General features: G+C 39.0%; 1 protein-coding gene across 10 annotated transcripts in view; it reads left to right on the plus strand.

The window, feature by feature from the left end:
* The window catches only part of LOC144024216 (inositol 1,4,5-trisphosphate-gated calcium channel ITPR1), a 65,192-nt gene that overhangs the window by 20,197 nt on the left and 31,721 nt on the right, over window positions 1-13,274 (plus strand). For 3 of the 10 annotated variants that reach the window (XM_077530364.1, XM_077530365.1, XM_077530369.1), the window contains exons 25-40: window positions 29-83; window positions 165-330; window positions 440-613; window positions 857-931; window positions 1,637-1,774; window positions 1,857-1,982; window positions 2,054-2,254; window positions 2,328-2,579; window positions 2,657-2,782; window positions 2,862-2,990; window positions 3,641-3,658; window positions 4,934-4,960; window positions 5,925-6,045; window positions 6,181-6,365; window positions 6,443-6,591; window positions 6,662-6,773. In XM_077530364.1, coding sequence (XP_077386490.1) covers window positions 29-83; window positions 165-330; window positions 440-613; window positions 857-931; window positions 1,637-1,774; window positions 1,857-1,982; window positions 2,054-2,254; window positions 2,328-2,579; window positions 2,657-2,782; window positions 2,862-2,990; window positions 3,641-3,658; window positions 4,934-4,960; window positions 5,925-6,045; window positions 6,181-6,365; window positions 6,443-6,591; window positions 6,662-6,773 — 2,054 coding nt within the window. Of the gene's footprint in view, window positions 1-28; window positions 84-164; window positions 331-439; window positions 614-856; window positions 932-1,636; window positions 1,775-1,856; window positions 1,983-2,053; window positions 2,255-2,327; window positions 2,580-2,656; window positions 2,783-2,861; window positions 2,991-3,640; window positions 3,659-4,933; window positions 4,961-5,924; window positions 6,046-6,180; window positions 6,366-6,442; window positions 6,592-6,661; window positions 6,774-7,888; window positions 7,925-13,274 lie in introns of all 10 variants that reach the window. The other 7 variants (XM_077530361.1, XM_077530362.1, XM_077530366.1 and 4 more) reach the window with 5 other exon arrangements.

A 13,274-nucleotide genomic window follows, 5' to 3' on the forward strand; every position in this document is an offset into this window, starting at 1 on the left:
TTGTTATGTACTCGTTGTTCCATTTTAGGAGCGTTGGATTTTGAGCACATAGAAGAGCAGGCAGAAGGAATATTTGGCGGAAGGTAATCAATCGCACTTTGAATATAGCAGTTGCAAATCAAAGCAGTATGGGTAATTTCAATGATTTTGGTGTGTGCGACCAGTGACGAGAACACCCCCTTGGACCTGGACGATCATGGCGGACGGACTTTCCTGAGAGTCCTTCTCCACTTGACCATGCACGACTATCCCCCTCTGGTTTCCCGGGCTCTCCAACTTTTGTTTCGACACTTCAGCCAAAGGCAGGAGGTTCTTCAGGCATTTAAGCAGGTAACGTTCGACATTACACAAAAAAAAAAAAAAAAAAACTGCTGTCAGTATAGATCGATTTGTCTGCTCTTTCCTACATTATTGATCCTTCCCTGGAACATTTCACCAGGTCCAGTTGCTAGTCACCAGCCAAGACGTGGAAAATTACAAACAAATTAAGTTTGATCTGGACCAACTGCGCTCCATTGTGGAGAAGTCTGAACTCTGGGTATACAAAAGGCAGGGCCCAGATGAGGTCTTGGATACAGGAGAGGGGCTGTCCACTGAGTCTGAGCATAAAAAGGTATCAACAAATGTGCATTCAACACTGTAAAAGTGAAAGTATTTACTATGGAAGATTTTTTATTTTTTTTATTTTTATTTTTTTACTATAACCGTGCCACCCCAAGTTGAGTCAAATTTATGTGCTCTTCATGTGTGCATACTAACAATAGGTTTGTCATAAGATCACTTGTGATCCTGATACCAGGTTTAAATAACCCATATTGGACCTTGTATTTTTTTTTTTGTGTATTATCAATTGTAGGGTGAATCTGGAGGAACTGAAAAGCCCAACAAACCGGAGAGCACCAGCAGTTACAACTACAGGGTTGTAAAAGAGGTAACCATCATCCATCAAAAGTGGTTACCAATCAAACAAAATGTTTGGTGTTTATTATTATTATTATTATTATGATTAGATTAGATTTGATTTGATTTGAGCTTTATTTGTCTCGAACTAATACTAAAAAAATAAAATAAAATAAAAATTTGAAACAAAAAAGGTCATACAAAATGTTCGGTTCGAGAAGGGGCAGAAAAAAGCCAAAGCTTATTTAGTCCTACCCGTCCTTACAATCCAAATCATTAACGCTAACAACTTATAAAATAAAATACAAATAAAGTAAATTAAAAACTACGATTGGCTGGCAACCAATTCAGGGTGTACCCCGCCTACTGCCCGAAGCCAGCTGGGATAGACTCCAGCACCCCCGCGACCCTGGTGAGGAGCAAGAGGTTTAAGAAAATGGATGGATAGATGGATAAATTAACAAAATAAAATAAAATTGCATACATATACACATACAGAATGAATCACCTCTAAACCAGTCAACTTTCCAGCCCTGCATACATGAACGTAAATGACCATTTTTATCTGTTCTTAAGTTCTTAACATTTGGAGTCTTTTTCAGTTCAGAAACAAGACCATTCCAGAGCTTTACCCCACAAACTGAAATATATACTTCTAAGACTTGTGCGGACAGCAGGGTGCTTTCAATTATATTCCCCATTTTTAAACATTAATCACTTCTCTCTCTTTCATTAGATCCTCCTTCGCCTCTGCAGGCTTTGTGTCCAGGAGGGCCAGTCAGGTCGGAAGAGCAAAAAGCAGCAACAGAGGTTACTGCGGAATATGGGGGCTCATGCTGTCGTCCTTGAGCTACTGCAGATCCCTTATGAGAAGGTGTCTGTGACCTACTACTACATAACCTATTAAGTTTTCTAGTGTAAATGAATAAGTCAAACTTTGTTTTTTCCCACTCGAGGGTGAAGATTTACGCATGCAGGATATTATGAGGTTAGCTCATCAGTTCCTGCAAAACTTCTGCGCTGGGAACCAGCAGAATCAAGCTCTGCTTCACAAGCACATTAATCTGTTCCTCAACCCTGGGGTGAGCGATCAAAACACCAATGGCAAGTCCCAGCGTTGAAAGTCATGCGTGCAACAACTTATGCTTTTCAGATTTTGGAAGCCATCACCATGCAGCATATTTTCATGAACAACTTCCAGCTGTGCAGTGAAATCAACGAGCGTGTGGTTCAACATTTTGTCCACTGCATTGAGACGCACGGCCGCAACGTCCAATACCTCAAATTTCTGCAGACTATCGTCAAAGCAGAGAATAAATTCATCAAAAAGTGTCAGGACATCGTTATGGCCGAGGTGATGCACTGTTTGCGTCTGTGTCCTGGCTGATGTCTTCATGCAAGCTTCTGTTTTTTGTGTGATTGCACAGCTGGTGAACGCGGGCGAAGACGTTTTGGTCTTCTATAATGACCGCGCCTCCTTTCAAACACTGGTACAGATGATGCGATCAGAGCGGGATCGCATGGATGAGAACAGCCCGCTGATGTACCACATTCACCTGGTGGAGCTTTTAGCCGTCTGCACGGAAGGCAAGAATGTGTACACTGAGATCAAATGTAACTCGCTGTTACCACTGGATGACATCGTGCGAGTGGTGACCAATGAGGACTGCATCCCAGAGGTGAGTTCCACATAAGTAAATTGCTTACATATTATTACACTAAAATGTCTCGTTTCACGCACATTATACCCCTCTAGGTGAAAATTGCTTACATCAACTTCCTAAACCACTGCTATGTGGACACTGAGGTCGAAATGAAGGAAATCTACACTTCCAACCACATGTGGAAACTCTTTGAGAACTTCTTAGTTGACATTTGCAGAGTAGGTAACGTCTACAGTGATTCAATAGATCAGGAAATCAAATGCGCACCAACCGAGCAGGATTTGTTGTTGTTTACAGGTTTGCAACAACACGAGCGATCGAAAACACGCGGACACCATCCTGGAGCGCTACGTGACTGAGACTGTCATGAGCATCGTCACCACTTTTTTTAGCTCACCTTTTTCTGACCAGAGCACTACCTTGCAGGTATGAAATCAATACCAGGCAAACAACTGTAAATGTTAATTACAGTCCAATTTCCATTTACATGAATTCGCAAGATTAGGCACAATCTAATGAGTCAATATAAAGATTATTTTTTTTTTTTAAATCAATCTTTACAAAGGTAGTAGTGCTCAGTTTTTATCTTATTTATTTTTTTCTATAGCTGCATTTTGTGTTGGTGTACATGACTGCATCATACTTAAAAGTGTGTTCAAGATTAAATGAATACATATAGCATTAACAGTCAACATAACAGTGTCTGAGAATATTTTCCTTTATTTTTAAATTAATAATGTGAGAATTTGAATGGCCAAATTTAGACAAATGCAGCAAGCGGATATGTACGTAATTTTGAAACAGCTTTTGATTTAGATCTCTTTATGTAATAATGTAGTTGTCAAACATCCTAAAACGGAATAGTGAAGTCCCTGCTGTCCATGGATCATCCTGCCCAGCACGCCAGTGCTCTCCTATTCCACTGAGTCTCAGGTGTCTATCATTAAGAAGGGTGAATGGCTTTTCCAAGAAGCACGGCTAACATGAGACCAGCTGCTAGATTAGATTTATGTGTTTCTCTCGCTTAATAACGGTTACATAACCTTCACTCTATTAATGTCTATGTCACGCTTCAGGCGGCCATCAGGCAGAATGTAAGTATGCCCATTAGCTCAACTCATGCAATTAGAACTGAATAGCCCCACATTGATCTTTAGATTAGAACTGTGCTGTCCACTGCAGTGACCTTAGGTAATAGCATATGAGTCTTTCGGCTATTTTGCAAATAAAATGGTGCCTTGAGATATAATTGACACGAATTGACAGGATGTTATCAAGATTCAAGCCGTCCGACCAATTTCTTTGCTCTGATTTGCAAGCATAGACTTGCGATACGAGTGCTTTATGATGGCAGTGAACTCAGCTCAACACTCTTTAAATTAAGCAGCAGTTTTGGATTGAGCACAAACAAAAATATGCACTGACAATATAACAGTGGTCACATTCGTATATCCTCTATTCTGTGAAGATTGACAAATATTAGTGCTTTACTGATGAGCTGAGAGAGAGTCGAGGCGTTATTAATACCACTGGTGTTCTAGGCAAGGCACACCCCGCTGCAATAAAATTACTGCATCTTGGCAGGACTGCGTGCAGCAAGAGAAGCTGCAGTCCATTAATGTATTATGACAAGAACTTTCATTTTATTTAATTATGTCATTACTTTGTTGATAGGGGTCAGAAGCATTCCATTATAATTGCATTGATAAACAAACCAACATAACCAAAACAAGATTAAAATAGTATATATAAAAAATATTGACAAAAATCTGTAAATATGTAAGTCCACTTAACAATATAATGGATTGCACATTTCAACAATTTAGTTTGTTTTTGGAAGGTGGGGGGCTGGAACTGATTCATTCCATTTCCATTCATTTCAATGGGAAAAGATGATATCACATACTGTATGTTTTGACTAATGAAAAGAAAATAACTCATCCTCAAGGCACCACTGTACAGGGTGAATCTGGTATTGTCAAATGTAAAAGATTTCATTTTGTTGATTTTATGCGGCCTGACAAGTATTTTGACAACATTTTCAGAAAATACTGCTTGTGAACAATGACTACAAATGTCTGATCCATTGTTGTGCATCCTTTTGTAGTATTCCTAGGTCTTAGGTCTATTTAAAGCCGGATTTACTCAAGGTTTGCACATGCAAACAAGTGCAAACTTGATTTAGAAGACAAGTTTGAATGACAAACATAATTACGTCACATGGACGACATTCACGTATAAGCACCTTCTGATCTCATTGGGTAATTGATAATGTATAAATATGTTTGGAACTGCCATATAACATTTGTATGACATTTTTGCTTTCAGTGCATGTTTCATTTCTTTCCCGCTTGTATTCTCTGCCACAGGCATCTCTATTGGGGAAAATATTCCAGGTATTTATTTGATTTAATTAAGGTGGAGTGCACACATACGTGTTGAAGATTACAGGTTTAGAGGCAGTGATTTTCCAAAGGATTATGGAATATTGTTAAGCATCCTGGGTTGATTGAAAGGCACTATATAAGTCTAATGTATAATAGTTAGGGTGTCAGGTGATTTAAACTTTTAATCGTGATTAATCGCATGACTTCAATAGTTAACTCAGGATGAATCACACATTTTAGATTGGTTCTAAATGTACAATAAAATGTATTTTTTTTTCTACGTTTCATACTCTTGTTAACATAAAAGTGGAAAAAAATGTTAAACTAATAGAAATATGGCTGCATCTTTCTGTCATTGATACAATAATTTTGTAATTCATAAAACTGAGTTAAAATTGAAAAGATGTACTGTACTGTAAAAAACGAGTGTGATTTGGATTTGTGTTGTTCATTTTTCTGCCGCTAGATGGCATAATTGCATTTGTAAGACGTTGTTGACAGCTCAGTGCAGTTTTCTTTTAATATTAAGAGCTATCTGTCTGCTGTGTTGCAACTGGAATTCCCCCAATACAGGCTTTCCAAGTAATGGCCGGTCATTAATAAAAAAAAAAAAAAATGTGGTGTTAAAGGAACTTTAAATGAACTCAAAATTAAGACACTAATTTATTATTATTCAGCACCACCACCTGTAGGCACCACTGACTCCTCCCACATTCTGTAAACTTGTCTAATTGAAACTGGCCATAGATGTGAGTGTGAATGGTTGTTTATTTACATGTGCCCTGCAATCCGCGACTAAGCTAGGGTGTACTTTTGCCCCAAATCAGCTGAGAATGGCTGGAGCTCGCGCTCAACCCTAATGAGGACAAGCGCTCTAGCAAAAGAATGGATTGATTGTTATTACAATCATCGTCATTGCAGAGTGAAGAAATGACTTGATAGGAATTAAATAAGATGTTGTTTCTCTCCTCAGACCAGACAGCCAGTCTTTGTGCAGCTGTTGCAGGCAGTGTTCAGGGTCTACCACTGCAACTGGTTGTTCCCTGTCCAGAAAGGCTCTGTGGAGAATTGTATCAAAGTCCTGTCAGATGTTGGTAAGCTGAATGTCCATCCTAAAACTCCATAAAAATGAATTCGTACACATTCACCTGGACATTTCAATGTATTAACTTCTAAAATGTGATGTTTGGCACTGAGCTCTCTCTTTTTTTTTTGTGCATCACCGTCAGCCAAAGGTCGAGCCATCGCCATCCCTGTAGACCTTGACAACCAAGTCAACAACTTGTTTGTGAAATCCAACAACATTGTGCAGAAAACGGCAATGAGCTGGAGACTGTCTGCTCGTAACGCCGCTCGTAGAGACTCCGTGGTGACAGCGTCACGTGACTACAGGAATATCATTGAACGGCTGCAGGTGCAGTGTGTGTAATGTATCATATTTTTTAAACAGATTCAAGCATCTGATGTGCTAACATTGTTTGTGCGACGTAGGACATCGTGTCAGCACTGGAGGACCGCCTGCGTCCGTTGGTCCAAGCCGAGTTGTCTGTCCTTGTGGACGTGTTGCATCGGCCTGAGCTGCTTTTCCCAGAAAACACTGACTCGCGCAAAAAGTGTGAAAGCGGAGGTTTCATCTGCAAGTAAGATAATAATAGCGATGGCTTTCGATTGGGGTAGAAATAAAAGATATTCATGAATGCATTTGTGTAGGCTGATCAAACACACCAAGCAGCTGCTGGAGGAAAATGAGGAGAGACTATGCATCAAAGTTTTACAAACACTTCGAGAGATGATGACGAAAGACCGCGGTTATGGAGAGAAGGTAGGAGATACACGGCACACTCACTTGTGCAGTCATATAAAGAATTATAATTATGTCCTTTATTTTATGAGGGTTTTTTTTTTTTTTTTGCTGTGTAGTGCTCTTGTCCTGAAAGCCTTTTGAATTTTTGCTTTAGGAATTTGCTGTTTTAACAATGCCATATGACCATATGTCACTAGTGGAAAAATTGTAGCGCATCGTGTTTGTCATTGTTGTTTGTTCATACTTTCAATGTATAGTAAATACTTTATGGTTTATAGAAAATGATGAACATATGGGTGGTATTATTATAATTCTACTGGTTGGACTATTCCATTTACTGTATGTCATATTGACTGAAAAATCAATTTCTTTATCTGCAGTCATACAGATCCTCACCAAAATTAAATAGTACCTTTTTTTCATAACAATCTGTTTTGATTTTTAAATATTTGTTACATTGTTGCTGTTATTTTATCATTGTTATTATTTGTCTTCTTTTTCTCTTATTCTCATTTATTGTTCTTTTATTCCGCCATATGGACCCACCTGGGTCTGGATTAAAGTAAAAGTATTTCTAAATGACTATTATGAAAATTGTAATTAGAACAGCAAAGCTAGAGGTGACCTAAAACTTTTGTACAGTGCTATACCTTATGTTTATCAGTTTTTGCTCTTCTTTTTAAGACACAAAGGGTATTTGTTTATCTTTGCTAGTTTCAGCCTCGACTGCCAACTTCCTCAGAAACACAGGTGTTACTCGATTACTTCAGTGTGAACAAAGAAAAAAATTACCATAAAGAATGTATTTTTGGTTTTCAATGTTGCAAATTAATGTGTATTATTAGAGCTACAATCATTTTTTTTTCTCTATTTTGAAGGGCTTTCTATCCTTCAATCTTTGCCACATATCGGGACTTTCTCAGATATCTTTGCAGCCCTCCGTCAAATGTGACAAATTTAATCAGCGGCTAACAGTCAACAGCAACAGAATTCACAAATACTCTTTTATGGGCCACTGAATTGAAGGAGTGTCCGCATTACTCACTTAACTAACACGTCACGCTGTGTTGTTGACCTCAGCTTGAGCATCCTGGCCTGTTATCTAACCTCGCAAACCTTCTGCTCTCTTTCAGCTCAGGGCCTTTGATGATGAGATGGATATGCCTAAGGTTATTTCTTTTTTACTTATCCATATGTGTCCTTGGGTCTTGTAGCTTCTGTTATATTTGTAGTGACTCTAGCTGCTGCTGTGTGCTGTAGTTAGTCTGAGTTCAACAAATTGTCCCATTGTCGCAATAGTGGAAAACGGTCAACTGAAATGAAGCAGAGAAGCAACGGGAGAATGGAACGTTTGCGTGTTGTGGATGGCAAGTGATGTTTTGTGAGTTACTTATTGAGGGCCACTACCATCACGCAAGCATGTATACACGAGGGATGTAACGATATCCAAACATCACGATACGATATTATCACGATATGAAGGTCATTAATATATAATTAGCGCAATATTGTGGAAGGGGTTGGCGATATTTAAAAAAGGTCACAATATTGTAAAAAAAAAAAAAAAAAAAAAAAAGAGCTCATACCAAAAAAAGCACAATATTGTACTTTTGTACATAATAGCAATGCATATAAACCATCGACAATTTCTAATAACAATATCGAGGCGCTTACTTGCTAATGCACGCACACATTGAGTTCCTCCACATATTGACGCTTCACAAGCATATTACGTTCCCCTTCATCTGACAATTAGCACAGATTTAAAACATAGAAGGCCAAAACATGCCTAATGAAAATTAAATTGCACAAATAAACAAAAAATAAAAAAAGAGGGTGCTAGAACTGCACAAATGGAAATCAACCGGACTTTTTAAACAGATGTGTTCCCTTTAAATATTGTGAACATGACGACGACGATATTGTGTCAGTTTTAATATCACGATAATCACGATCTTGCCCTTATCGTTACATCCCTAGTATTCACTGTAAACACTCGTTTAATACAATGGGTTTTAATTAAATCATTTTACTGTAGTGTAAACAGGCACATAAGTCAGTGCATTATGAATATGTGTCATCAAATAGGTACAAAAAGGTAGATTAAAATAAGTTGGTAAATCATGCCCCATTCAAACCTTATTTTAAAAAGATTGTGACAAATGGTCAAACTAAATAATCCATAGTGCTGCCATGTTTTGCTTCTATACACCGGATTGATGGTGTTTCCCCTGTACGTCCTCTCAGTGCCGATAGGGGACACTGTGACCATGTGTGTGCGTCTCTGTGAGTGTGCGCGTGTGCGTGCCATATGCACGTATTAATGAGTTGTGTGGAACTGTGACGACAGTGGCAGTCATTGAGGCTGTGTCCTAGTTTCCCTGCGCTTCAAACTGCACGATTCCTGGGCCCCTTCCAACTCTGGGCTGAGGTTACATAAGAACCCGGTATTTTTTTCCCCCCTCCCTCTCTCTCTCTCTCTCTCTCTTTCCTGGAACTCAGCCCCTCCGCTGCTGTGTGACCTTCAGCTGTAATTGTGGAGGATAAAAGTGCGCAGGAGCCATTTACCCATGCTGCATGTGTGCGTGTGCGTGCACCTGTGTTTAAAAATGTGTTTGTGAGGATGCAAGGGGTGGAGAGGGTATTCATTGGGGCATGAGAGTTGATCCCCCCCTCCCCACACACACACACACACACACGCACAACGCGCGCACACCTGTCATGTGCTGTATCTCTTGTCTCTGACATAAAAATGGCAGTGGTGCCGAAATGTATTTGCCCCGCCATGTGTCAGTCTGCATATTTGGAGTCTCTTCCTTCGCATGAAGCCGCGCATGCTACTAACCTGCAACACAAGTCTTTATTTAACTGCAGTATCGGCTACTAAATCCTTCCTGCTTCCGCACACAAGCTGATTTCTTGTATGCACTCACCAGTCACAACTTTAGGCACCCCTACACAATCTAATCAGATTCAAGCCAGAGTGTAGATTTTAGTTGTATAATAGCCGTACTGCTTGTGAAATATACTATCTACATATTATTGTTATTGCATTCAGGACTGGTTTTACAAAAGATATTTTAAACCCAAACAAGTTAAGTTATGTCATGTTTTTAAACACTGTAAAGCACTTTGTGACCTGTGTCTGTGAAAAGTGCCATACAAATAAAGCTTACTTACTTACTTACCAATTATTAGTAGGCAAAAAGGCAATAAACGATATTTGGAGCTGATATTAACTCATTCGTATAAATACGTCTTTGTGACACTTAAAACATTTTTTAAAACATATTTATACGTTTTCGGGAGCAAATGAGTTTTAACTGTCACTGAAAGGAAAATATTGGTGTCAAAATTTCACAAAAACAGAAACTCTTTACATTGCTGGAATGTCTTTCAATATAATGTTTATGGAACAACTTTTCAGAATTGCAAAATGTTTTTGTTTTTTTTAAATATATATCTTTTTAGACAATAGACTTTGACTATTGTCAAGACTCAGACTCTGGATCATCAGCATGTTCTTACAAAGTTCAATGAAAACTTAAATAAGTTAGCTATAATTTTCTACAGTAAAATAAGTTTTCCAAAATTTCAAAATAACTTAAATGTTAAAATTTCATTTCTTTGTTTTTATTTCAAACAAAGAAAAAGTAAGCCACATCTCTTATAAAGGTAGCTTAAGATTTAAATAAAGAGTTCCCCGAATTTAACATTTTTAAATTGAAATCTTATGGGCCGTCACTTGTTTTTTTGTTTTTGTTTTAAGGCAGATATTCGTCGAAACTCAGAATATTGGCGTCAATAATCGGCCCAGCTGATAATTGTTCTATCCCTAGTCTTCTTTGTTTAGTGTGGGGGAAGAGGCGACATATGTGGCAGGACAACTCGTCTGTAGTTCCTGGTCGAGAAGTACAAACATTTTTATGATGACAGGATCCTGGAAAAAAAAAACCCAAAAAAAACCTTCTGGAGTGCATGAAGGTGTGGCAGACAAAACTGGGAAAGTTTGGTAGACTCAAATGGGGATTACTTCCAAAAAGGAAAACTTCCACTTTAGATTTGAAGTATGTCTTTTGTAACTCAAGTCCTGGAACTTTTCTGACACTAAAGTCAAAAGATTTGGAAGAAGTGTGTGAAGGAAAAATATTAATTTAACTTCACGTGCAGAGCAACATTAGCGATGCTCGTGCACCTACGCCATTGCTAAATGTTCGGGGATGGACTCTCAGACTTACATAAGGACTTGAGCATACAGACTGTTGCGTGTTTTTTACTCTCAAGTTTGCCTCTTCACCTAGTCGCTGTGTGCGCGCGTGCACGGGCGTGTGCGTGCGTGGTCACGGTCCTATTATGTAAGCCCTCATTTAGAGTAAGTCATGCCTTTCACCTCCCTTCTCCCTCCCAAACATATCGCGGGATCTGTTTTTCAGTTTTTATAAGATTCACTTGATTTATTCAACTTTGGCTTTTGGAGTGCAGGGCAGTCAGCTGCAATGCCCGTCAGAAGCAGGCTCGTGTTAAACACCAGCGCTTCTGTGTCCCACCGCAGTTTCAGACCCAGCATACAAAGCAACATTTGTTTCGGTAATACTTTCAGAGACGTAGTTTGTCAAATTCAACGCCCGCCGCCTGCTTATCACATATACGTCATTCTGTTGAACTAAAAGTTGTGATTGTAATTTGTAACCAAGGGGGTTTGTCCCGGGGAATTTCCAGTTGAGTAGAATGTGATGCAGTCAGGGCGGATGTGGCAGCTGTGAGGGGTTACTCGGTGGTGTCTGTGGTCAGAGTGGGACCATTAACTGAATACGTCTTTGCTGCATTTTCTGCTTCTGGGTTTCATGTGGCATCCATAGACTTTGTTTGTTGTTTTTGCGTGCAAAAGGAGCCAGTATTTTTTTTTTTTTGTTTCCTCGCATAAGAAATGGAAATACAGTTTTACTTGTTAGTGTGTTTTTGACCATTTAAAAAAAAATGAGAAATAGTAGTTGTAACTAGACAAAGTGCAATTTCTCCAGAAATTGTGAGGGAATGCTGAAAGCTGAATGCTTAAAAAAAAGAAAGGAAAAAAAAAAACTATTATTAATTGTAGACGAATGATAAACTTCAATCAGAATAGCTGGGATTCAAACCATCGTCTCCTGGTTACTGGACAATGCGCCGCCGCACTACCCACTGATCCACAGCAGACTTGCTGTCATCATTGAAGCCTTGTGAAATGGTGTTGAAGGATTTCAATTTCAAAGTGTCCCATTGAAAATGGACGGGGAAAAGTTGATATTTAACGTTAAATTGTGTGAAAACTGTAAGTAATGTAGAATCAGACGATATATTCCCAGGAATGTATGTATATATATATATATATATATATATATATATATATATATATATATATATATAGTTTTTTATTTATTATTATTATTATTATTATTATCCATCCATTTTCTTGACCGCTTATTCCTCACAAGGGTCGCGGGGGGTGCTGGCGCCTATCTCAGCTGGCTCTGGGCAGTAGGCGGGGGACACCCTGGACTGGTTGCCAACCAATCGCAGGGCACACAGAGACGAACAACCATCCACACTCACACGCACACCTAGGGACAATTCGGAGCGGCCAATTAACCTGCCATGCATGTCTTTGGAATGTGGGAGGAGACCGGAGTACCCGGAGAAGACCCACGCGGGCACGGGGAGAACATGCAAACTCCACCCAGGAAGGGCGGAGCCTGGACTATTATTATTATTATTATTATTATTATTATTGGTGCAGTTTACAATCTTGAAAAATGGTTCCCACTAAATCAATTTGAATGTAATTAAGACATTCAAATTTTGTATGATCTCCCACAAGCTGCAGCTCAATAAAACAATACTGACGTTGTATGGTCATAATTAGTTCCCGATGACTTGGACTGACAACTTGACTTGTGAAAGTGTCAGTGTTTGTTGTCTTTTCTTCTACGCTATGTTTTCGTGTCACTGGTTTAGTGACCTGGTTCCTTTTGGATTGATTATGTAACTCTAACCCCTTCTGCCCCCCGCCTAGTCAATCCCCCTGCCTTCCCCCTGCCTTTTTACATAACTATTTCTGTAGAGTAATACCTCTTTGCACTTTGAGGCGTCTTATTGTGCATACTGTACAGTAAATAATCATACTTAAAAGGTCCATATAACCTGAATCCCCTTGTGCTTGAACGCGCTATTAAACAACAAACACAATCCACAATGCAGAAAACACCATATCATTTGATATTGTGAGTCATCAGTCTTGTATTTGCTCATCCTTGACTTTTAAATGTGATGTGAGTCAGTGCTTGTTTTTCTTTTATAATTCCTGTAGTGTTGACTATGCAGACATTAAACGTGATTCTAAAGTGCTGTGCTTTTTTTGTTTAAATTGTATAATAAAACCAGATTTTACCACTTATACAGAAGCTCATGCAAAGTAGGGCCTGGACTCGCTCCTAAAATGGCAATTCACTAATCGTACCTGTCGGCGGATACATTCCAGTTGGA

The sequence above is a fragment of the Festucalex cinctus genome, chromosome 8 (assembly GCF_051991245.1).
Source record: "Festucalex cinctus isolate MCC-2025b chromosome 8, RoL_Fcin_1.0, whole genome shotgun sequence".
In the NCBI taxonomy this organism is placed as follows: Eukaryota; Metazoa; Chordata; class Actinopteri; order Syngnathiformes; family Syngnathidae; genus Festucalex; species Festucalex cinctus.